This window comes from Phlebotomus argentipes, unplaced genomic scaffold (assembly GCF_947086385.1).
Source record: "Phlebotomus argentipes unplaced genomic scaffold, Phlebotomus argentipes genome assembly contig_5, whole genome shotgun sequence".
Lineage (NCBI taxonomy): Eukaryota > Metazoa > Arthropoda > Insecta > Diptera > Psychodidae > Phlebotomus > Phlebotomus argentipes.
Genome location: NW_026776165.1, coordinates 10,359,938 through 10,382,358, shown reverse-complemented (window position 1 = coordinate 10,382,358; position 22,421 = coordinate 10,359,938). Strand labels below are relative to the sequence as shown.

At 45.1% G+C, this 22,421-nt stretch overlaps 4 protein-coding genes across 4 annotated transcripts; 2 read left to right on the top strand and 2 right to left on the bottom strand.

Moving 5' to 3' along the window:
* Positions 1-111: 111 nt before the first annotated feature.
* On the bottom strand, positions 112-1,624 carry LOC132265590 (elongator complex protein 4). Its single transcript, XM_059766318.1, has 4 exons — positions 1,455-1,624; positions 560-1,381; positions 362-497; positions 112-226 (listed from the first exon to the last, which is right to left on the bottom strand). Exons 1-3 carry the CDS (start codon positions 1,567-1,569, stop codon positions 409-411), a joined length of 1,026 nt encoding a protein of 341 aa, XP_059622301.1. The 5' UTR covers positions 1,570-1,624; the 3' UTR covers positions 112-226; positions 362-408.
* A 171-nt stretch (positions 1,625-1,795) lies between these two features.
* LOC132266099 (deubiquitinase DESI2) lies at positions 1,796-3,867 on the bottom strand. The gene is made up of 4 exons (XM_059766936.1): positions 3,507-3,867; positions 3,356-3,419; positions 2,883-3,280; positions 1,796-2,538 (listed from the first exon to the last, which is right to left on the bottom strand). Exons 1-4 carry the CDS (start codon positions 3,572-3,574, stop codon positions 2,421-2,423), a joined length of 648 nt encoding a protein of 215 aa, XP_059622919.1. The 5' UTR covers positions 3,575-3,867; the 3' UTR covers positions 1,796-2,420.
* Positions 3,868-3,953: 86 nt separating this feature from the next.
* LOC132266098 (RNA polymerase-associated protein Rtf1) lies at positions 3,954-7,381 on the top strand. Its single transcript, XM_059766935.1, has 5 exons — positions 3,954-4,165; positions 4,373-5,758; positions 5,825-6,145; positions 6,212-6,452; positions 7,058-7,381. Exons 1-5 carry the CDS (start codon positions 4,097-4,099, stop codon positions 7,168-7,170), a joined length of 2,130 nt encoding a protein of 709 aa, XP_059622918.1. The 5' UTR covers positions 3,954-4,096; the 3' UTR covers positions 7,171-7,381.
* Positions 7,382-7,526: 145 nt separating this feature from the next.
* On the top strand, positions 7,527-14,778 carry LOC132265664 (cofilin/actin-depolymerizing factor homolog). Its single transcript, XM_059766416.1, has 4 exons — positions 7,527-7,659; positions 11,925-12,115; positions 12,925-13,030; positions 13,413-14,778. Exons 1-4 carry the CDS (start codon positions 7,657-7,659, stop codon positions 13,557-13,559), a joined length of 447 nt encoding a protein of 148 aa, XP_059622399.1. The 5' UTR covers positions 7,527-7,656; the 3' UTR covers positions 13,560-14,778.
* Positions 14,779-22,421: the final 7,643 nt, after the last annotated feature.

Here is a 22,421-nt window from a genome sequence, read left to right as displayed (position 1 = left end):
CCCGCGAACGGAGACTGGCGAGCAGAGCGGCGACGGCGCGTGGGTGTGAGTGGGAATCACAGAGTGTGACACCCCGAACAATTCAACGGTTTTCCAGGGAGTCTCTCATGTGTGGCGGACTCGAGATTGAGCACAACTCGGCGAGAGTGAGGCTCTTTTTTTCGGCGCCCGGCGCACGCCACGGATGAATCACAGGTATTGCCAGCGAGTGGGAGAATCGCATCACCTGCAAGAGAGCCGAGAGAGAGAGTTCAGCCGAGCACCGGAGAATCCCAGGCATCGCCAGCTGGCTGGCGTTCTTCGCTCGTGTGCGCTATGGAAGGAAGGAAATGCCAGCCAAGCGGAACTCTCTGACGCTCACCGTTCAACATTCCACCGTTCGCATCGTCAAAGTACACCCACGCCGCGTCAGAAGTCCAATCCGCGCGCCCCCGAAGCTCCGGAGGTGCACGCGAAGCTCGGACGCGGAATCAGAGTGTCGCTCAGCTCGGAAATGTCTGCAAAGATTGGATCAAATCAGTGATTATGTCCAAGCAAAAGTGCTCAAGAGCATCCCAACCTGGTGGCAAATGGAGCTTCTCCACCACAAATCGCTTCCGACGCTGCTTGAATGCCAAATCATACGTTTCCGGACGGAATGGAGCCAAAGTGTTGAGCGCCGAGAGCTTGTGGATGTGCACAAGACCATGATATTCGCGATACATCACATTTGTCTCGGCGTCAGCGCCGCTGAATGACTCAATCTCCACACAGAAGTCCACCAGATCGCGCACTCTGGCCAGAAGACTCTTGTCCAGGCAGGCGAAGAGGTGCGTTGGCATGGAGATCATGCAGACGGACGTGGAGGATCTCATTCGACTCTTGAGCAGTGTGAGGAATCTCACCAGCTTCCCAGGGAAGTCATCTCTTGTCCACCAGAGAGGCGAGCCCAGTGATTTCAGGCAGATTCTCAGGCATTTCTCATGCTGCTCAGACAATTTCTCACCAATGCTCTTCTCTAGCTCAGCAAAACACCCCTCGTCACCCCAGCAAGTCACACTGCACGCCTTCACAGCTTCCGGCGTCACGCTCTTGGACAGATCGAAGTGATAATCACGCCTGGAGCCCTGCTCGAGACTCACTCTCGGCAAATCATTGTAGCGCCACGCGATGCGCATCTCCTCCTCGGCAGGCCTCTTATCGATCACCTTCTGGATCTCCTCCTCGACAGCCTGCGGCAGTTTCCGGACAAAGTCGTGAGCGGGTTCTTCTTTGGTGGCCAGGAAGAGTGGATGTCGCCGGTAAACGCCCTCGGCGAGGAAATACCGACACAGCACCTTCGCGTAGCTGTTGTACTTGTCCTCCTCGATCAGGAGAATCGATCCCAGTGGCAGTCCGCCACCTGCAAAGGCCGGAAAACGCGTATATTCGGGGGGAAAACATCCCAGACAGACGAAGAAGTGAGGTTAACTCACCAATAATGTGATCCAGGGAGAAATTGCCCGTGGATACCATCAGCTGGCCATTGTGCAGCGACGGCCGGCATCCCTCGATGCTGGCCAGGAGTTTCCTCTTCAACTGGAAGCTCATTTCACGCCGAAAAAGCGAACAAAAGCCAAGCGTGAAAATCTCACTGATTCTCGCCCACGACAGCTGCGCACTCTGGCGACAATTTGCATTGCAAAGACAGTTTTTTTTCTGAGTGATTATTATTATTATTTGTTTTCTTCAATCATTCGTTAAAATAAAATTAGTGCCTGTTTCACAAGTTACTCTCTTTCTCACAATTGTAAGTAATAATATTTCAAACATCCTATCGCAATGTAAGTAAGGTTTATTATTCTATTTACAATAAATGTAAAGGAGAAAAGATTGGGTTTTTTTTTCTTTGTTCTGAAAAAAAATGAGTGAAGAATTTCCTTAAACACTACACTTTTTATAATCCTTAATTTCCAGTGATTTCTTTTCTTTGTTCTTAATGCGCAAATCATGCAAATTTGAGAAAAAAGCATTTTACTCTCTCAGTCAAATAATTTTCCGGGGGAAAATTTTAACATTATATTTCCCTGAAGCTGGAAAAACACACACAAAATGATTCACCGCGTGAGAAATAATAGTTAATTTGTGTCCTAGAAAAATCCGCTCCCCCGCGGAAAAGGTGTAAATTTTACCTAAATCCTACAATATAATGAAAATCATGCAACAGAAATGTCCTTCAGAGTCCTAATCTCGTCCAATTTTGCGGTTTTATCAACATAATTGAGTGACTTTTTTTCTATATAAGAAATTTTGGTATAATGAGACCTTCTTCTTTGCTAAAAATGACTCGGAATATCCTTTGAATTGCTACGTCATCAGTGTTTTTTTTGTAGATTTCTTCTCGTGATTCTGTAAGCCTTTTCCCTTAACGCCTAAAAGATTCTCTCCGGAAGCGTTCAGCCTCACTTGCTGTCGTAGTCTAAGTCGGATTCGGCAGTCGCGGCTGTGTTCGCGGCGGCGCCTCCTCGATCCTGGATGGCCGTTATTGATTGCTGTAAGGCGTTCGGCGTCAGCCACTCCCTGGAATGCAAGAAAAGCAGACTTAGAAGGGGTAGAAATTTCTGCGAAATCGCCTAAATAAATCATTTCCCGTCGAAGACTGAATTTATCCACGTTTTTGAGTGCAATTAAAGCACTTTCTGAGCAGAATCTTGTCCTTTTGCTACAAATTTATCAATGTAACTTACTCAATTTACCCTCAAAGACTAATTTTCATCAATTTCTTCTACTCTAACTGTTCGTCCTATGAAGTTTTATCATTTTTCCGCAATGACAGCGTCTATTTCCACGTTCTGATTGCTCTCGGAATTAATTATAGAGTCCCGAAATTAGCACAAAATCGATCAGACGAGTGGGAGACTCACTTGGGGAGGCAGCGCTGCAGGAATGGCACGCAGGAGCTGAAGTGCGCCAGCCGATTGACCCAGCTGGGGATCTCCTGGCCGCAGAGGATCTGCGTGAGGGCGCTGGAGAAGTGGTTGCAGTTGTTGTTCATCAGGTGATACCTGTCGCCGCGGAACTGATTGCCCAGCTCCTCCACGATGCGCCGCACCTCCTCCTCCGTGAAGTCCGTGCAGCCAATCTGGATGCTCTGGCGGAAGCGGAACTGCTCGCCCAGCTCGTCGTGGTCGCGCGGCTGGATCTCGAAGACGCCCGTGAAGGGGAACGGGTGGCCGCCGTACGCGAACTCCGTGCCGAAGATCTCCACGCCGGAGTGGAAGACGCCCAGACCGAGCGTGGTGGTGTACTCGTTGATCCAGTACTGTGCAGACAGAGATTGATTAGCGCCAGGAGTCAACAGCTGATAAGCGCTGCTGCGTCTTTGTGCGCCACTCACCATGTCGTAGACATTGAGAATGACCGGCTCGCGGCTTCCCATGCTGATGGGCAGGAGCTCGTCGCTGTGCGGGGGCGCGCGCCGGGAAGATGAGAAGGGGACAAAAGAATCGATGAGCGCGCGGTGTCAATGGCCAGAATGCCAGGCTTACCTTTCGTGTTTTGGCACTCCGAGGCAGCTGGGAAAGGGCAAATTACACGGCAGACCGTTTGAGAACATCACCGTGCGGAGTTGTGTGCGGAAATGAGGGAGAAATGCGAAATAGTGGGCAAAATGTGGCCAAAACCGATGTCATCGGGAGACAAAAAACTCTTCCACTCTCTGTGTACTTTTTCCAACGTCCCTTTTCTCACCTCCCGCACACCCAAACTATCACCACAGCATCAATCACCGCGAGCCCCGTGACAATTGCACACCGCCAAAATCACACTGTACGCCCAATTGCAGCTCAAACAGATTGGAGAAAACTTTTCACGCACAACACAATGTTGTTAGAATGCAATCTGACAGCGGACGACCATTGTGCGACTGGAGCGCCACGCGCGGCACTTTCCGTCGCATCTGGCAACCCGCGTAGCTGAGTGATTGCCACGGGTGGCGCTGACGGCGCACATCGCACTTCATCTGGCTTTTTCGGGGCGAACGGCGTCACAGTGGTACGAAAAAGTGTGATTTGCCAGGTGAAAAAGTGCCCTCGTGCAGTCCAGTTGCAGTCCGGAGGCTCCGCAAACAGCACACAGCATGGGCAAGAGGAAAAACCAGCCTCTGATCGATTCGGAGACAGACGATGATGGATCCGACTTAGATTCAGTAAGTTTCTCTGCATTCTCTCATTTGGGGCGCTTTCCCGCATCAAAACCATCCCAATTTCCTCTTGTTCGACACTCTTGCGCGCTCTCAGTGAGGGCTTTCAGCGATTGACATTGGGTTTTGCTAGGGAAATGGTATGAAAAGCGTGTTTATTGAGCAGTTTGCTAGGGCAACAGTCATTCATGCAATTTTGTTTTGCTTTTGCAGGAATTCCTCTCACTGGCGAAGAAGAAGAAAAAGCCCGACAGATTGGCGTCCAACAGTCCCAGGAACTCCTCGGGGTCGGATTCCGACTGGGCGAACGGCAAGAATGGGCAGACGAGGCGCAAGAAGCGCACGAAGAAGATGAGCAGGAGTTCTTCGGATTCCGGGGAGGAGAGTGACTCAGATGCCGAGGCTGAGGCGCCCGCGGCCATCGTGGTGCCCCCGCAGCCGGTGCCGAAGGTGCAAGAGGAGGAGGAGGATGACGAGAAGTCGGAGCTGGAGGAGGGTCAGGTGTCCACGGACTCAGAATCCAGCTCGGCATCGGAGTTCAATGACGGTTACGATGAGAACTTGATGGGCGACGAGGAGGACAGAGCCAGGCTGGAGGGGCTGTCGGAGAAGGAGCGCGAGACGGAGATCTTCAGCAGAATCGAGCGGCGCGAGTCGATGAAGACGCGCTGGGAGATTGAGAAGAAGCTGAAGCTGGCGAAGAAGAAGGAGCGCGCCAGGGATCGTGGCAAGGAGAGGAAGCCGAAGAGGAAGAGGGAGAAGGTCACGGTGGAGCGCCTGCCGCCGCCCAAGATGATCGCCATGCCCGTGATTGTGCCGTCGCCGGAGAAGAGCGCCCCTGAGGCGTCCGGCTCGGCGGCGCCGGAGTACTTTGACCCGAAAGAGCGCTCCAAGGAGCGCAAGAAGAACGTGGAGGCGAACAAGACTGACGACAAGCGCAGCAATGCCATGGCGCTGCTCAAGGCGCGCCGCGAGGGCAAGCAGAAGCGCGAGGAGGAGGAGGCGAAGCGCCAGGCGGAGCGCGAGCGCGAGGAGGACAAGGAGGAGCTGGACGGCGTGGCGGGCGGCAAGTCGGCGGTGAAGCTGAAGGCGTCGGACATCTACAGCGACGACTCGGGCAGCGACAGCGACGAGAAGCGCTCCGGCAGGCGCTCTTCGGACACCAAGAGCTCCGAATCTGAGTCGGATGAGGAGAAGAAGTCCGTGTCGGTGCCGAAGCGGCCCACGTACATCACAAATCGCGACGAGTTGAACAAGATCCGGCTGTCCAGACACAAGATGGAGCGCTTCGTTCATCTGCCGATCTTCGAGCGCGTGGTGACGAACTGCTTCGTGCGCATCAGCATTGGGAATCACAATGGGAAGCCGGTGTATCGTGTGGCGGAGATTGTGGGCATCGTGGAGACGGCCAAGGTGTATCAGCTGGGCAAGAGTCGCACGAACAAGGGCATGCGGCTGCGCCACGGCTCGCAGGAGCGCGTCTTCCGGCTGGAGTTCATCTCCAACCAGGACTTCACGGAGACGGAGTTCGACAAGTGGCGCGACGTGTGCGCCTGCAGCGACGTGGAGATGCCCACGATGGACATGGTGGACAAGAAGGTGAGTTTTTACGCAGCGCCAGAGCATAAAGAGTAGGATTTATCCACGGATTCTCTGCCCGCACAGGTGAAGGATGTGAAGGAGGCGCTGGCGTACGAGTACAAGGACGAGGACATCGAGAAGATCATCGAGGAGAAGAATCGCTTCCGCGCCTTCCCCACCAATTATGCCATGCGCAAGACGATGCTGCTGAAGCAGCGCGAGGACGCGACGACGCGCGGCGATGAGGAGGTGGTGAAGGAGCTGAGCGCCCAGATTCGTGACCTGGACGAGCGAGCGAATGAGCTGGACAAGAAGCGCTCCAGCAGCATCAGCTCCATCTCCTACATCAACGACAGGAATCGCAAGAGGAACGTGGAGGAGGCGGAGAAGGCTATCATGGAGGAGGTTTGGATGCTCGCACGCGTGTGTGTGTGATTTCCTGGACAGCTTCTCATGCCTCTTTGTCCGCAGGTGCGCGCCAACAAGGGCATGAAGGTGGACGATCCCTTCACCAGGCGCAGCACGAAGCCCAGGATGTCCTTCAAGGCGGGCGAGCAGATGGAGGAGGAACTGGCGCCCATGATTCCCGCCCCGCCGCCACCGGGCAGGAAGAAGGTCGAGGAGGGCGAGAAGAAGCCCAACGGTCCGGGCGCCGAGAACAACTTATATTCCCTCCACGATTTCGAGATCGATCTGGAGGTGCCACTTCCGGGTGAGTGAAATTTTGCGACTCTCTTTGGCCCCAAATCGTCTTATAACCAACTTATAACTGCTTTCTAATATGATATAAAGAAGATTTGACACATTTAACATTCGAGTGGTGAATTTAGAGGCGGTTTTACAAATTCATTATCTAATATTTCTCTTCTTTATTTCACTAAAGTCAGGCTTTTCGCTATGTCCGGATGTTTCTCCGAATAGATTCCTTCCTTCTTAGCTTTTATGACAGCTTAACTGTTTATAAATCCTACGGCGAAAGACAAAATAACCTAAAATATCTACTTTTTACAACGATTTGAGGACCTTTTAATCGTTTCACCACAGAATTTACTTATCAGGCCAATATTTTACCCTTTTTCAATGCTCATTATTATAAAATCCGGTATGAAAATAGATTTGCATGTGATTATCTTATAAAATGCTATTTCGGTGTCTTATAAGATATCAATTTGAAGCTGTTGCAGACCGAAAAAATCTTCCCGTCGGCGTGAAGACGTTTAAATGCTCTTTTTCACGTACTTTAATGTTTAAACTCTTGAAAGTTTGGAAGTCTGTTCAATAAATTGATGAATTTAATGCAATTCACCATCTTTTCAGTGACAACGGTGAACGTAATGCCGAAGCCGGTGGTGAAGCCGGAAGAGAGCGGGCCCAAGAGCAGGAGATCGCTGAATCTGGAGGATTACAAGAAGAAGCGTGGTCTCATCTAGAACGTATTAACATTATATATATGGAATTGTTTTATTAAGAATTATTATTGTAGAGTTAAAAGACGAACAACTTTTCTCCTGGAGCGCTGCGCGCGCTCCATGAAATCTCTATTTAACTTGTCTTAAGATACTCTAGCGTATGTATTTTAGCATAGGATGTACCTCACGCATGTAGTGATTGTGAATAAAAGCTAGTAGAAGTTACAGATAAGCCGTGATAAGAGGTTTTTTGTCGGGGTTTTGCCGTGTGCGGCGGATTTGCTCAATTTTGCCTTTTATGGGCGCCACGGTGACGGTGTGAAGTTGGCAAGGGGTGCTGGCATGCCAGCGCGGCAGTGGTGAAAAAGGCCTCGCGTCTCGTCGTTGCGGCAGTCGCTGTCGCCACTTCGGTGCAACCGGAACGGAACTGATCTTGCGAGCGAGTCGTAGTGCATTTTGTGTAGTCTTTGGATACTAGCGAGTAGTTTGTACATTAATCGCAACAAAATGGTGAGTGTTGGGGATGTTTGGCGGCTCGGGGGGTGGTCAGAGTGGCTGCATGAGTGGTATTTCGTGTGAAAAGGCAGCACCGCATGCCGGCGGCCGCCATTTGTGAATCACACACACTTCATTTTGGGCTGAAAAAGAGAGGCGAATTTGCTGATTTTTGGGGTGCTTCTGTGGCGCCACTGGTGGCTTCGCGGGGCTCCTGAGTGGCCAGATGGGATGCCGGGTGTGGTGGCGTGTTGCTGGTGGGGTGGAAAATTGCCGGCGGAGGGTGGGTGGGTGTGAAAATGACTCGGGAAATTTTCCCGTGTGGCCAAAGGGCGTTTTTCTCTCACGCCATCTCATCATTTTTCACCTCATTCTCCCTCTCTTTGCCATCTTTTGCGGGGCTTTTGGGCCTTCCGCGGACCCCACAGGCTCGCTACTATCACTCCCTCGTGCGTGGGAGAGTTGCATTTTCCCATTGACTTGGCCTTTTCACTGCGAAAATGTGTATTTTCCGCTTAAATTCGCCCCGAGAGAGTGTGACTCGCGCTGAGCGAAATTAGTCATCGACAGACAACTTGTCATGCTGTCTCGCTCTCGCCCATGGGATTTCTCATGGCCGTCGCGCAAAGAGTCATTCGGCCATTTTGCACTCACACTGATCGAGAGAGCGAGAGAGTGTGCGTGTTTTGCCAAATCTCACCACCAGAGTGGGGAAAATGTGTGGGCGAGACAAAACAGTTTTGTAAAATAATGGATTTTCCAACCCAAAATTGTCGCTGCAAATTTACAATCGCGCGCCGCGACAGGAGAATTAATTGAAATTGCTAATGAAGACCTCCTTTTTCTCCTCCGCGCAGAGAGATAGAGTGAGAGAAGAGAGAGTTATGAGTGTTTGGCACAAGAGGCGCGCGCGCTCTTAAGTCTTAACAGTTAATTTCTTAGCTATTTTTAGGTCTTTCTCACAAGCCTAAGAGCAACTCTCACTCAAATTTTATTAATATCGCCACGAAAAATGTCACACAATTTGCTCTCCAAAAAATTACTCTTCACCAAAGGCGTGAGTGTGTGTGTTTTTTTTTCTTCGCCGTGCAACCAATTGAAGCGCGGCGAGCAGACAAAAAAGTGCACACGGAATTGTGGGTGGGAAAAATGGTGGGCATGAATCACCTGTTTTGGGGCCTCTCATTGTTCAATCGCACACACACCTGATTCCGCCGCGGCAGGGAAATCTGCAGCGCGCGGGGATCATTGGCGGGATTTCCTTTTATGGCGCGCGCGGCCAAGTCGCGCTGGGCGATAACGAGAGAGAGGATTTGCGATAATGATGGGGCACTGATAGGGTGGTGACGTCACCGCGTCTCTCCACGCTCGCGACGAGTGAGGAAAAAACACGGCGATGGAGGGAAAGCTGATCTATTATTAGAGGCGATTTTTCCGTGGGCCAGGAAGCCACACTGGCGAGGTTTCTGCCTCCCGAAGCGCGCTCGCAGAGGAGAGAGAATTTGGGAGGAATGATCAGCGAGGACAAACACTAGACTTACCGCGTGTGATCAATTTGCTGGCGAGTCATATTTGGCCGTTGGTGGGTGACGTCACGACGGTGTTTCAGAGCGAAAATTGTCATTTTCTCAGATTCCTATGGCTTTTTTTCTCTTTTCACACTTCCGTTGAGAAAAGGGATTACTTGTCGCAAGGAAGTTTCGCATTGTTTTTGTATCTATTTAAGCATAAAGCCATACAAGATGATGATTCATCGGTAAACACGAACAATTGCTGTGGAATATTGTTCTAGAAAGACTTTGATTTGCTTTTGACGAGAGATTTTTATACGGTATTCCGGAAAATGGCGATTGAATGATTTTTGATGGGCGTTTGAAGTAGATTTTGATGAATATTTTGCATATTTCTATCACAAAATCTATGGTTAGTATTCTAAAAATTGATTGATGTAAACTAATTAGTCCTTAGAATATCGATTTTGACTATTTTTACCCTTAAATTGTGTTGAAAAGATTGGGAAATTGCATGTAATTCCCAAAAATGAGTGTCGATATTGGCTTGAACTTATCGACACTTCAACGTAGTGAAAAATCTAGGTAATTTTTCAATAATTCCCTTACTTTCGCATGTTTTCTCTTGCAAGTGTGTGAGGAAAACATTTCCACCGAAGTATATTCAGAACTTGGTAATAATAAGTATCAAGAGCTTAAATTACAGCGTCAAATTGTGCATCTGTGATAGAAAATCAGGTGTTTCGCGACTTCTAAGGAAAAGTCCACAATTGCTGATAAGCGAGCTCAGCTGTTTCTGCAATTTCTTACTTCCTAACCTCACCATTTTCTGGTGCGTCTGCAAGTGTGCAGCGAAGCCACGATCGGGCCCTCGAGTGCCTCTTCGCGTGTGTGTGTGAGTGTGTTTGAGGGGGGATTTCGCTGTGCGGACGCGTGAGGCGAGGCACGATGGCGCAGAGGTCATTGTCACTTGTGATTTTTCGGTGAACCACGTGAGGAATTCATCCACCCTGGCACTTCCTCGTCAAGTCCAACCAAACAGAAGAGGAGGTGAACCTTTTCCTGTCTATTTTTGGGTGGGCGAGAGAGTAGAAAAGAAGAAGGAGAAGATATTGTATTTCTTCAGATGCCATTGATTTGCGCCTGCAATTGCGACTGTAATACACTCTGAGCAGCAGGATAATTAGGCGATTTTCAATTAAATACACTCTCAGGCACTTGTATTTGGCTGTTTTGGCTGCGTGATGACGATATGGTTGAGTTGTGGCGCGGGAAAACGTGGCAAAATTCATTAAAATTCTTCCTCACTCGCCAATGGTTGATTTTGTGGCTGCACGAAAATTGCATACTTTCGGCTTGACTTTCTTCACGGGCAAAACTTCCGCAAAGGTTCAATCGTCGTTTGGATGGGATTTCATGGGAGGTTATTTGATTAAAAAATCCCCCCAGAAAGAGCGCTGATAGAGAGTTTTTGGCGAAGACGTTGCGAAAAGAGGTCTTTTCTACAAATATGGTAAAAATTGGTCGTTGATTTGTGTGTGCGTGAGTGTGTGTGTGAGAGAGAGAGAGATTGAGAGAGTGATAAACCGGTAAAAGAGAGTGACGAATCATGCATTTTAATATCAATGGACGACCGCGGGAGGAAGAGAGAGAGAGAGAGAGTGAGAGCTGTTTAGCGGCGAGTGACTATTTTGGTTTTTTGATCGCTCGCCGTCTCGCTCTGGCGCGCCGGCGAGCGGCCGCGGAGCGACAGAGACGGACACGGCGTTCGGCCTGTGGCGAGAAGAAACATGACCATTAATGCATGCGAGGAGAAGAGCGAGAGAGAGAGCGTTTGGTGGTGAGTTAGTGCAAGACACAGTGAAAATGCTACGCATGTCCATATATGGAATTGTTGGGGTTCCCTCAATTCTCCTCCTGCCAAGAGAGATGCCAAAGTGAAAATTTCCACAATTAGTGGCCGAACAGTGCACAATTTAGAGCTGGCATTTCTTTATCTCTCGCACCTCAATTGCAGATCACGAATGACGCCAATGAGTCAGTTCAGGCCTGTCAAGACTCTCTCTCTCTCTCTCTCTTTCTCTGAGTCGAGAATGAGAGCTTAATTATGCTTCTAATGCATTTTCCACGTTACGATTGCTGCTCAAGTCTAGATTCCAGCTTGTCTAGTAATCAAACTGTCTTGTAATCTAGTCACAATTTGTCTACATTGGTCATGAATTTAACGCTCTGACCAAATTTCTGAACTTGTACATCTTAAAATTCAGATTTGTCGGTCATTTTGCGGCTCAATTTGCTCAAAAACGTGGAAAACCGATGATAATGAATGGCTCAATTTGGGGAAAAAGAGATCCTTCTGCTGCACATTCTGCGCAGGAGCAGCAGGAAGAGGAGAAAAAGGCACATAGAGCGGAAAATGTTGATTGAGTGCAAGAAGAACTGCCTATTTTTGAGCAACTTGTGCTCTTTTAAGGCACTAAAGTCCATTTTAGTGCAATTAAACTCGTCAATACTAATTACATCATGACTTTTTTCAATTTAATATATTTAAAATTGTACTTTAAATGCTAGCTTTAAGTGAATTCTACTATAGCAACACTACAAAATCACTTTTCTTTATCTTCTTTTGAGTATTTTCCCTTGAAAATTATACTCAACGTTGTTTTTAATCTTTCTCTTGCGTTCAACGCTTGAAGAAATTGTGTGAAAACTTGCAGAAAATCATTTATATTTGCAATTGAATGTCAATTTTCTCTCCTTTCTCGACAGGCGTCAGGAGTGACTGTCTCGGACTCGTGCAAAACCACCTATGAGGAGATCAAAAAGGACAAAAAGCATCGCTACGTGATCTTCTACATTCGCGACGAGAAGCAGATCGATGTGGAGGTCGTGGGCGATCGCAATGCCGAGTACGATCAATTCCTCGATGATATTCAGCAAGGAGGACCCGGAGAGTGCCGGTGAGTGAGGATGATTTGTTGGCTGTTGATTGGCGCAATGGCAGCACAATACCCATTAATCGGGATGGCGCGATGACTCGTCGCCTGATTAAGAATGTGCGACTGTCAGAGCAGAATGCGATCTCTTACCCCGCCTGCATTCGATCCGCGCCCGCGGATCACGTGAATGTTGGCGGAAGAAGGCATCGGGACAGTGTTTTTGTGTCTCTCTCTTCGCGCGCGATGAGAAAATGATGATGATGAGTATTTCCAAAGTGGAATCGAGTGTTAAATCATTAATTGGTGTGTTTTATTTGCGTGATTTATCACCTTGTTTATTGGCTATTTTTCACTTTCTCATTCAATTATGACGATTAAGAGAGGCGAATTATCGCTATGATTTCAAGGGGGAGATAAAATGGTTGCAATTAATTTTGACATGGAAAAATGTCCTTTTTCTCCACTTTTTAAGCTCTGTTTGAATTCCTTTATTGACATAGTCACAAGTTATTTGCAATATTTGCACTCTGCAAATGTGAAAATGGGAGAATTGAGGCAAGAAATTGCTTTGACAAGTCAAATTGTTGAATGAGAAAATCATTCTAGAAATGTCTGAAAGAAGAATTTACCAGAAATCGCTGTTATTTTGTATCAAATGTTGAGTCATAACTTGATTTCATCATGTTGAACTGAAATTTTGAATTGTTAAAATTATAGAGAATTTCTGTAAAAGAATTCGGAAGAAGTTTCCTAAATTGATAATTATTTCCTAAATCATTTCCATTCAGATGTTGACTAATTGGCGTCGCTTTGTCTCTCTCTGTCCACAGATATGGTCTCTTTGACTTCGAATACATGCATCAGTGCCAAGGAACATCGGAGAGCTCGAAGAAACAGAAGCTGTTCCTCATGTCATGGTGCCCGGACACCGCGAAGGTGAGCACGTGAGCGATGATCCGTCAGCGCAGCCTCAGGCAGGCACAGTGACGCTGTCGATGAGTCACTGGGCTGTTTTTTTCACAATTGAGGGCTGCCAGAGTGACTTCTGAGCTGACTCTTTACCCCTCTTCGTGCTGTGATTCTCGCGAAGAGTCATTCAAAGTCAGTTACAATGTGGAAAAAAAGCAATGAGCTAAACCGCATTTTGAGCTCACTTTTCACTCATCTGCACTTTGTAGAATTCTAGAAATGTTTAAAAGTGGATTTATGACTGCTTTAAGTCTCAAATGTTGATCATTTTGGTGTTGCGGCACTAGAAAAGTGTGTGGAAATATGTGAGATCGATGCTAATTGTGTCCTTTTTTTTCCTCCTCGGCAGGTCAAGAAGAAGATGTTGTACTCGAGCTCCTTCGATGCGCTGAAAAAGTCTCTGGTCGGTGTTCAAAAGTACATTCAGGCCACTGATCTTTCGGAGGCTTCGCGAGAGGCTGTGGAGGAGAAGCTGCGCGCCACGGATCGCCAATAATTTAATACACAGATGAGAGAGAGAGAGAGAAGATGAAGGATGTCTCTTTTCACCTTTATATTTATCGGAAAAATGAATTATTATTTTTTTTTTTTGTGTAAAACTCTGGCGCGCCGCAAAAGTTAGTAAGAAAAAAGAGATAAGAAAGAGAGAAAGGATGAATAGCTTGATGAAGAGAGTGAAATAGATGCAAAAAGAGCGAAAAAAATGGAAGGAACACAAGCACAATATTTGTCAATAAGTGAAGATGGAAAAAAAGAGGAGTAAAAGAACATGAGAGAGAAAAATGATGGTAATCACAATAATCAATACAATTTTATATAGAATTACAATTTAAGAGAGTTTTTTGATAAGATGAGAGCGAGAGAAAGAGAGAGAAAAAGGTCATTTTTCCTACCAGTAAATGCGCGATGAAGGAAGAAGAAGAAAAAACGTACATTTTCAAGGATTAAAACATAAGTTGTTTTTTTTTCATTCATGCAATGAAGAAGAAATGAGTGAATTGCCGATGACGTGGTTTTTTTTCCTTTGTATAATTTAAATATCATTTTATTCATACAGCAAAAGATGAAGAATGAAGGAAGCAAACTACTTATTGCAACAAAAAAAAACATATGTAAACTAATTGTCTTCTAATAAAAATGATAAAATGCATACAATTTAGAGCGAGAGAGACGTATAAAAGAATTAAGGTGGTGAAGAAATCCCGATGAAAGAATATTTAAGGACACACCAAATCCCAGTCATTTTTGTACAGATTGATTTTTGCTCTTTTTTGACGGAACACGAATTCTCTCTTACAATTTCTGAGACATTTTAATTTAAAAGAAAAAGAAAGAAAGCGTATAATTATATTGATTAAATTCTTCGGAGGAATAGGGAATTTTTATTTGCATTTTCTTTTGTGTACTGATTTTTTTAGCTAAAAAAAAAATATGAGGAGAGAAACAATTTGCCAAGACGACAAAACACACAGAACAATTTTGAGAGTCACAGTCATTTCAGATTTCATTTCACAAGTCCAGCCAAAGTGCAACTCTTCCGGCAACTCTGATAAGAAGAAGATGATGAAAAAGAAAAGAAAACAAAGTATTAACAAGCGCTATTTATGTTCATTTTTGCACTTTGTTGCCGCATTCGCATGAAGAATGAAGAACTCGACAGAGTATAAATTAATAGATTTCCGGACATGTTTTTCAGTGAAGTAAAAAAAAAAGAAGAAATAAAAGGATGAAGAAAAAATTGAGCCAACCAAAAAAAACGACAAGAAGCGATTTATAAATGAGAAAAGAATGCAATTGCAAGGTTTGCTTGCAATTCTATTATTTGTCTTGTGTCATTTACATTTTTCTTGCAATAAATTATTTGTATTGAAAAAAAAATGTGGTTTTTCCTCAGGACTTTTCGTCATCACTTGGTGAGTCGCTAAAGGTGAGAAAACTGTTGCGGAACAACGAGAAACAAGTTAGTAAACGTGAATTTCTCACTTCAAGTTGTTGAAATTTTAGAAATTCCCTGAATTCTTAAGATTTCTGCTGTCAAAAATTAATTGATAAAATAAGTTTCGACTGTGAAGGTACGAGTTTTCTTAAGTTTCACATCATTTTTTAAATAAATTCTTGGTGAAAATGGAACATTTCATGAATAGACAATGAAATTTTGGGAATATCTTAAAATTTCGCCTGTAATTTCATGACATTTTTATATTTTTTCATAGAAAAAATGTATTTTCACAGCAGAAATTCACTTTTCTTATTTATCCTGTGGAAGATTTTCTTATTTACTTTGAGTATTTGTTTTAGAAGCGCCGAAACACATTAAGAAATCGCATATTTCGTTCTGGTTCTGCAAATTTTATAGCTTTTCCTAAACTTAGCACAGCGATTTCTTATCACAGCCTTTCTTTACATTTGATTATGCTGTAAAACAACACGATCTTCACCTCTTCAATTGTGCCAAAATTGGCGTGTTTTCCTAAATTCGCGATCTTGACATGAAAATCTGCAATTGAAGGTGACAAACTGATAAAATATTGTGATCAAAATGATTTTAGGGTCACAATAAAAGAAACTGGGCCGCTTGCGAGGAGAACTTTTGGGTATAAAAGGAGGGAAAATCATAATGCAAGAGTCAAAAGTGAAGAAGATTCCGGGAGTAAAAAGTGTTTCAACACAACAATGAAGATTTTCATCGCAGTTTTCGTCGTCTTGGCTCTCGTCGCCATTCTCCAGGTCAATGCGGATCCGGAAGCTGAAGTTGCTGCCGAAGCCCGAGCTGAACTCCGACAATTGCCACCAAATCCACTCAACGAATTCGTTCAAATGCTTTGCCAAGCACTTTATGACTATGTTCAAATTGGTCTTTATCTCGATGTTTTTGATGCTTTGGGTTGCGATGCGCCTGGAGACAAATAAAGAAACGCAATGAGAAGTTTGAGCTGAGAAAAGAAGTCCTTTTTCCTCATTTTCCACTGTCTGCAGACCCGAATTTGGAACTTGTGTGACCAATTGCAATCTGTTTTCGCGAGAAATTGTGTCACGAGCGAAAGATGGCGAGTATAAGAGGCGAAATTTCGCGGGAATTGCGCCAAAAGTCTCTGGGAAAGCGCAAAATGAAGATTCTCGTCGTCGCGCTTGTTCTGTGCGCAATTCTTGCGCCGCTGGCGATTCGCGCCGCGCCGGAAGCCGAAGAAGTCTCGACAAGAGTCGCCAGACAAACGATTCCGCAGCCGCTCTTTGACGTCGTCACCTTAATTCTGTCCATCTTGAGCACCGTCTTGAGCCAAGCTGGATGACGGACAGCACTTTGGAGGAGGGAAAATGTGTGTCAATAGAGCGAATAAATATTGATTCCTAAACATCTGAAAAATGCGTCTTTTCCACCCCAAATTTTGCCATATAAATTTCAATGACATTCAGCAATTGAGCAGAAGAGCACCTGATTTCTTCGAGGACGCATCGAAGGCAGAAAATGAAGGCTAAGATTGTTGTCGTCTTGCTGTTCTGCCTCTTGGCGATGGCGATGGCGAAGCCCGTTCCCTCGCCGGAACCTCTGAGTCTTGGACCTCTGCTGGAAACGCTCGGACATCTTTTCCTGATTCTCGCTGCTCCGTTGAATCTTCTGGGAATATAAAGAAATTTGCAATAAAAGCATTTTATGCACTGATCCTTAATATGAAGTTTATTATTCACTCGATTCACTCTGAATGCAATTAAGGGAGAGAATGTTGCGTCTAAATGGTCTAAATTCTGTTTATTTTAAAGCACAATTCCATTTTCCGATCGCTATTTCCATTGCAGATATTAAAGAAAGAAAGCATTAAGAATTAAGAGTGTTTATCAGGTTTATCAAGGTATTCAAGTTGCTTTAATTGGCACAATAATGTCCAGAAGTCCAGAGATTTTACTCACTTTGTGATCCTTAGAAAATCATTTTTGTCAAATGTTATAAAAATCTTTAGAAATTTAGTATAAATCTTGCACGAATCATTAGGAAAATTGCATAATTCCTATCATTTACTTTTACATAAAACTCTTCAGAAGAAAAATTCACGCATTTTCTTATTTAATCAATTGGACAACAAAAAATTACTTCAATTTTCGGTCATCCTTTGAATCCACCTCGTTCTTCTTTTCGATTTGTACCAATTTGCAAGCCAGCAAACCAAATAGAACCTTGCAAAAAAATGGGATCATGGTTTTTATTTTTGCAAATGAGGCCATTTGCGAATAAATTTTGGATATTGTAAAGATTCTCTATCGGCTTTTTTAGAGAATTACTTTGCTGGAGGAAAGTCGCCTCTCGATTTCTTCAAGAGGTCCCCTTGCTCCCTCTAGAGAACAAAGTATCTTCTGCAACAGTGCAAGGCGCGTCCTGTATGGACTAAAATGCCTTCGGTCAACGGCAATCTAATGCCACCGGGCTTAAGCAAGAATGCTCCCTGGTGAGTGGCGACCACCGGTGGTGCCTCCGATTTGCACTGGGCTAAGGTTTAGCCTCAGAAAATACTTCTTTCTCTACTGCCGCTTTTACTGGAGCTCCTTGAAGAGGAGCCGCTGGTAGAGGCAGGGAAAGAGCCGACTCTGGCCGCTAATATGAATGGCAAGAGTGCCGCTGATATTAGCCAGAGACTTAGCCGCTGAAAGAAGCACTGGAGGTGCTGCGGACAAGGCTAAGTGGTCCTGAGAAATCGCAAATATTAATGGAAGGGAAGCTTACTTATTGAAAGCTGCTGGATTTCCATGCGAAGTCTGATTTATTCAATGCATTACACCGTCTTTTATACACAAAATTCTTATCCCTACTTAATTAATTCGGCGACAAATTGTAATATCGACAAATTCAAAGTGACAAAAGAAGTGACGAAAAGTGGTGGCGAGAAATGCACCCGCTGCATTTTTCTGAATGTGGGTCATTGAGCGCATCGAGTGTGTGACTCATATGACTTTATATGGAGATTAGATTATTTGATTTTTCTCCCATTTATCTTATCTTATCAACAAGGATTCAGTCAGGACTTGATCCTTGTTGTGGTTAGTATCTAGTGTGCTGAAATATATTCGGGTTTTCGCGGTGGAAATGGCATATTTTTACACCGCCGTGCAAGGGGTTAGAAATGGTACTATTATTTTCTAATCTAGCTGAAATTTGAAACCTTTTTGACCTAAACCTGGCGATTAAGATGTATATCTATTACTTAAACTAAGTTTGCTTGGCCTGAGAATGTTAGAAATAGTAAAAAATAGTGTCTCAATTTCGGACTTAAATCTAACATTCATTTACTGCATGTTTCAACCGGAACATCCTGGCCGCCGGGAAGATCCGAAGTTTCCTTGTTGGGTTGGAGAATGAGCTGGAGTCGTTGTACTAGAGGCAGATTGTGGTTTGAGGCCTCTGTCTGTGGCTCCTGCAAATTTCCTGGCTGCTCTGTTGACTTCTTCCGATGAAAGATTTTGGTCCAGTGTGCCCTTGTCTTGAAGAGTATGAAGATGAGAATGATGAATCCGATGACTCCTGAAACGCTGTACGTAGTGGGATGTGACATCGGGCTCAGCATGAGTGGTACTACTGTTGGCACAGGTGGAGCTACTGATGTGAAGATGTCTTCAGAGCGGCCAATTATGTGGGTGGTGTTCAGCATCACTGTGGGCTGCCTTCTGAATTCAACGGTGTCGATCTCTGGGAGCTTGATAGTGCGGCTGAACATGTCTGTTGCTTGGAGCTTCATTGTGAACCCTGTTCTGAGCGTGAGAGAGCTGGTTTTGACAAAGCATTCTCGCTTGACGTGGAGAATCCCTGTGTTGTTGAGCAGTAGTTCTTCTCTGAAGCCGTTACACATGATCGTGATTGGTATTGATGGTAGGATTTCAAAGGAGTAATGAGGTCTGTTGATGATAAAAATGAAGCGGTAATATTTTGTTCATTTTCTCTGGTCGATGTTGTGTGTTGGGATTTGATCCGGGACCGAAAGCTGGAGATTAGTCTTTGGTTGACTTCTTCTCCTTGATGATGTCGGCGACGATGGATGGATTTTCCCATAGTGACATTGGAATTTGCATGTCTGGGGGTGAGTTCCTCACTACTTCCTTTTCGAGGAGTATATGTGCCTCTTCTTCTTTGTGAGGCCAGCAATATTCAGGGGAATGTAACCATAATGGCCCGTTCCACCATTCTTCTTTTTCTTTGAATTTTGACGGACATGCGCCAACGCTGAGCCATGATGCAGTGTTGTGAGCTGGCTGAACGTGATTCCAAGCAGTCATCGGAGTCAATTTTTGTATCTGAAGGATCCGTTGAGACACATAATCATTCCATTCATGTGCCCCTCTGGAGAGCCAATATAGTATGGCTCTGGAGCTTGTCCAGGCATAAACCTTGGCTCCTGACTGTTGTACTGCTTGTTTTGCTTTGGAGAGCATAGTTGCAAGTAGGAGGGCTGCGCATAATTCAAGTCGTGAGGCCGAAATTGATTCGCCTTCAGGGATGGTACAGCTGTCTGCAGCAATTAGGAAGACCGAAGTGAGATCTTTATTCATCACACGTAGATACACAGCTGCACCATATGCCCAAGATGATGAGGATGCAAAACCGTGCAACTGTACGTCAGAGTGCGGATTTATTGCTATATGCCTTGGGATGATGATCTTTTCGATCTCTGGTAGTTGCCTTAGAAATCTCAGCCAGTCTTGCTGTATTCCGCTGGAAACTTTGTCATTCCAAGCAGTGTCAGTGGCTATTAATCGTCTCTTGATGAGCTTGGCCCTCAGGACGATTGGCATTAACCACCCTACTGGGTCTGAGATTGAGGAGATGTCATTGCAGATCTTTGCTTTTGTTAATTTGCCAGAAGGAGGCCTTTGTAGTATGTATTGAAAAGTATCACTTAGTTTGTCATATCCTAACTTCAGAGGGTCAGCTCTATGTTGCATGTAGTAAGAACTGATAAACGATGTTGACAAGAGGCTAAGTAACTCAGGAGATTTTGTCTGTAATGTTCGAAAGTCCATCAGCGTCTTTTGCATGGCTAGATTTATTTCGAGATGGCGAGATGTATGAGTTATCCAAGGAGCTGTCCTTGATAACTTCTTCTTTGATGCTTGGTTGTTTGGATGGAACGAGTGTGGTGGTCTCGAATCGTGAGTGATCGAAACTCTTTTGGTATGAGATTTTACTTGACTCGTACTTGCACCACCTTGTTGAGGAGTAAATGATTCCTGATGATCATCTGTGTTTTTATTTAGATTAGGATCCATCCTTGGGTTTTTGGGTGCTTAACTTGTGGAGAGTATAGAGTGTATTAAACAAACACTGAGAATGTTTTCTTACAGTGTTTATGGGATGAATTCGCTTTGTCAGTAATTTTGAATTTCTCTTTCCTCGCTTCGATAGAGGAAATTCAGTGTAAGAGTGCGAGTTCAACGATGAAGTGCCTTTGTTTTGTGAACAGAAAGACAGTGGTTTCTGTGCGTGATATTTTAGTGATATCACTGTTCCTCGTGAATAGAGGCGATGGTGACGATCGCGTGGAGTTTTACATGCGATTCGATGGATTTTGTGGAGAGCTGCTCGCAGAAATATGCTGACTCTAGGTTTATTGTTTCATGTGTTTTAGCAGAGTTGATTTTTGTAGATGAAGATTTTAATCTTGGATTTTGTTAGGTTCGAGATAACCCACGGACGTGATTTGGACAGCTGTGAGACTACTGATGAGTCCTTGGAATCGTCTTCAGATGAGACCGATTTGGTGGGGTATTATTGTCTGCTGATGAGACTTGTTGATCTCTTGGATAGAGATTTATGACTTCTGATGAGCCTTTCGGAATAACGCCTACTGGATGTAGCGATGTTTGTCCACTGGATTGGACCGGAGGTGATGTCCTGATGTCCTGGGAGGTCTGCTGTGTGGTGAGTGTTTAAATATCTTCACGTTGGGTAAGGTCAGTAACGATTGATGACCTCTGGTGAGATTCTCTGCTAATGTTTTGATGTTATCCACAGGGAGAAATGCTGGGATGGTGTCCAGGATTCCTGTAGACTTGTGATGATCCAGGATAGTCTTCTTTCAGAGCTATCCGGCTCGAAGGACCATGTAAAGATTCTCTATCGGCTTTTTTAGAGAATTACTTTGCTGGAGGAAAGTCGCCTCTCGATTTCTTCAAGAGGTCCCCTTGCTCCCTCTAGAGAACAAAGTATCTTCTGCAACAGTGCAAGGCGCGTCCTGTATGGACTAAAATGCCTTCGGTCAACGGCAATCTAATGCCACCGGGCTTAAGCAAGAATGCTCCCTGGTGAGTGGCGACCACCGGTGGTGCCTCCGATTTGCACTGGGCTAAGGTTTAGCCTCAGAAAATACTTCTTTCTCTACTGCCGCTTTTACTGGAGCTCCTTGAAGAGGAGCCGCTGGTAGAGGCAGGGAAAGAGCCGACTCTGGCCGCTAATATGAATGGCAAGAGTGCCGCTGATATTAGCCAGAGACTTAGCCGCTGAAAGAAGCACTGGAGGTGCTGCGGACAAGGCTAAGTGGTCCTGAGAAATCGCAAATATTAATGGAAGGGAAGCTTACTTATTGAAAGCTGCTGGATTTCCATGCGAAGTCTGATTTATTCAATGCATTACACCGTCTTTTATACACAAAATTCTTATCCCTACTTAATTAATTCGGCGACAAATTGTAATATCGACAAATTCAAAGTGACAAAAGAAGTGACGAAAAGTGGTGGCGAGAAATGCACCCGCTGCATTTTTCTGAATGTGGGTCATTGAGCGCATCGAGTGTGTGACTCATATGACTTTATATGGAGATTAGATTATTTGATTTTTCTCCCATTTATCTTATCTTATCAACAAGGATTCAGTCAGGACTTGATCCTTGTTGTGGTTAGTATCTAGTGTGCTGAAATATATTCGGGTTTTCGCGGTGGAAATGGCATATTTTTACACCGCCGTGCAAGGGGTTAGAAATGGTACTATTATTTTCTAATCTAGCTGAAATTTGAAACCTTTTTGACCTAAACCTGGCGATTAAGATGTATATCTATTACTTAAACTAAGTTTGCTTGGCCTGAGAATGTTAGAAATAGTAAAAAATAGTGTCTCAATTTCGGACTTAAATCTAACATTCATTTACTGCATGTTTCAACCGGAACAGATATAAAAGGCGAGAAAATCGCCTCGAGAGTCAAAAGTGAAGTCAACTCTCAAGAAACAAAGTGTCTTAACAGTCTAAAGTTAACAAAAGCCAACAATGAAGATCCTGATCGCCGTTTTTGTTGTCCTGGCTTTCGCCGCCATTCTTCAAGTCAACGCGATTCCGGCAGCGGAGAATGCAAAAGAAAATGCAAGGGAGAATGCTGCCGCTCAAGC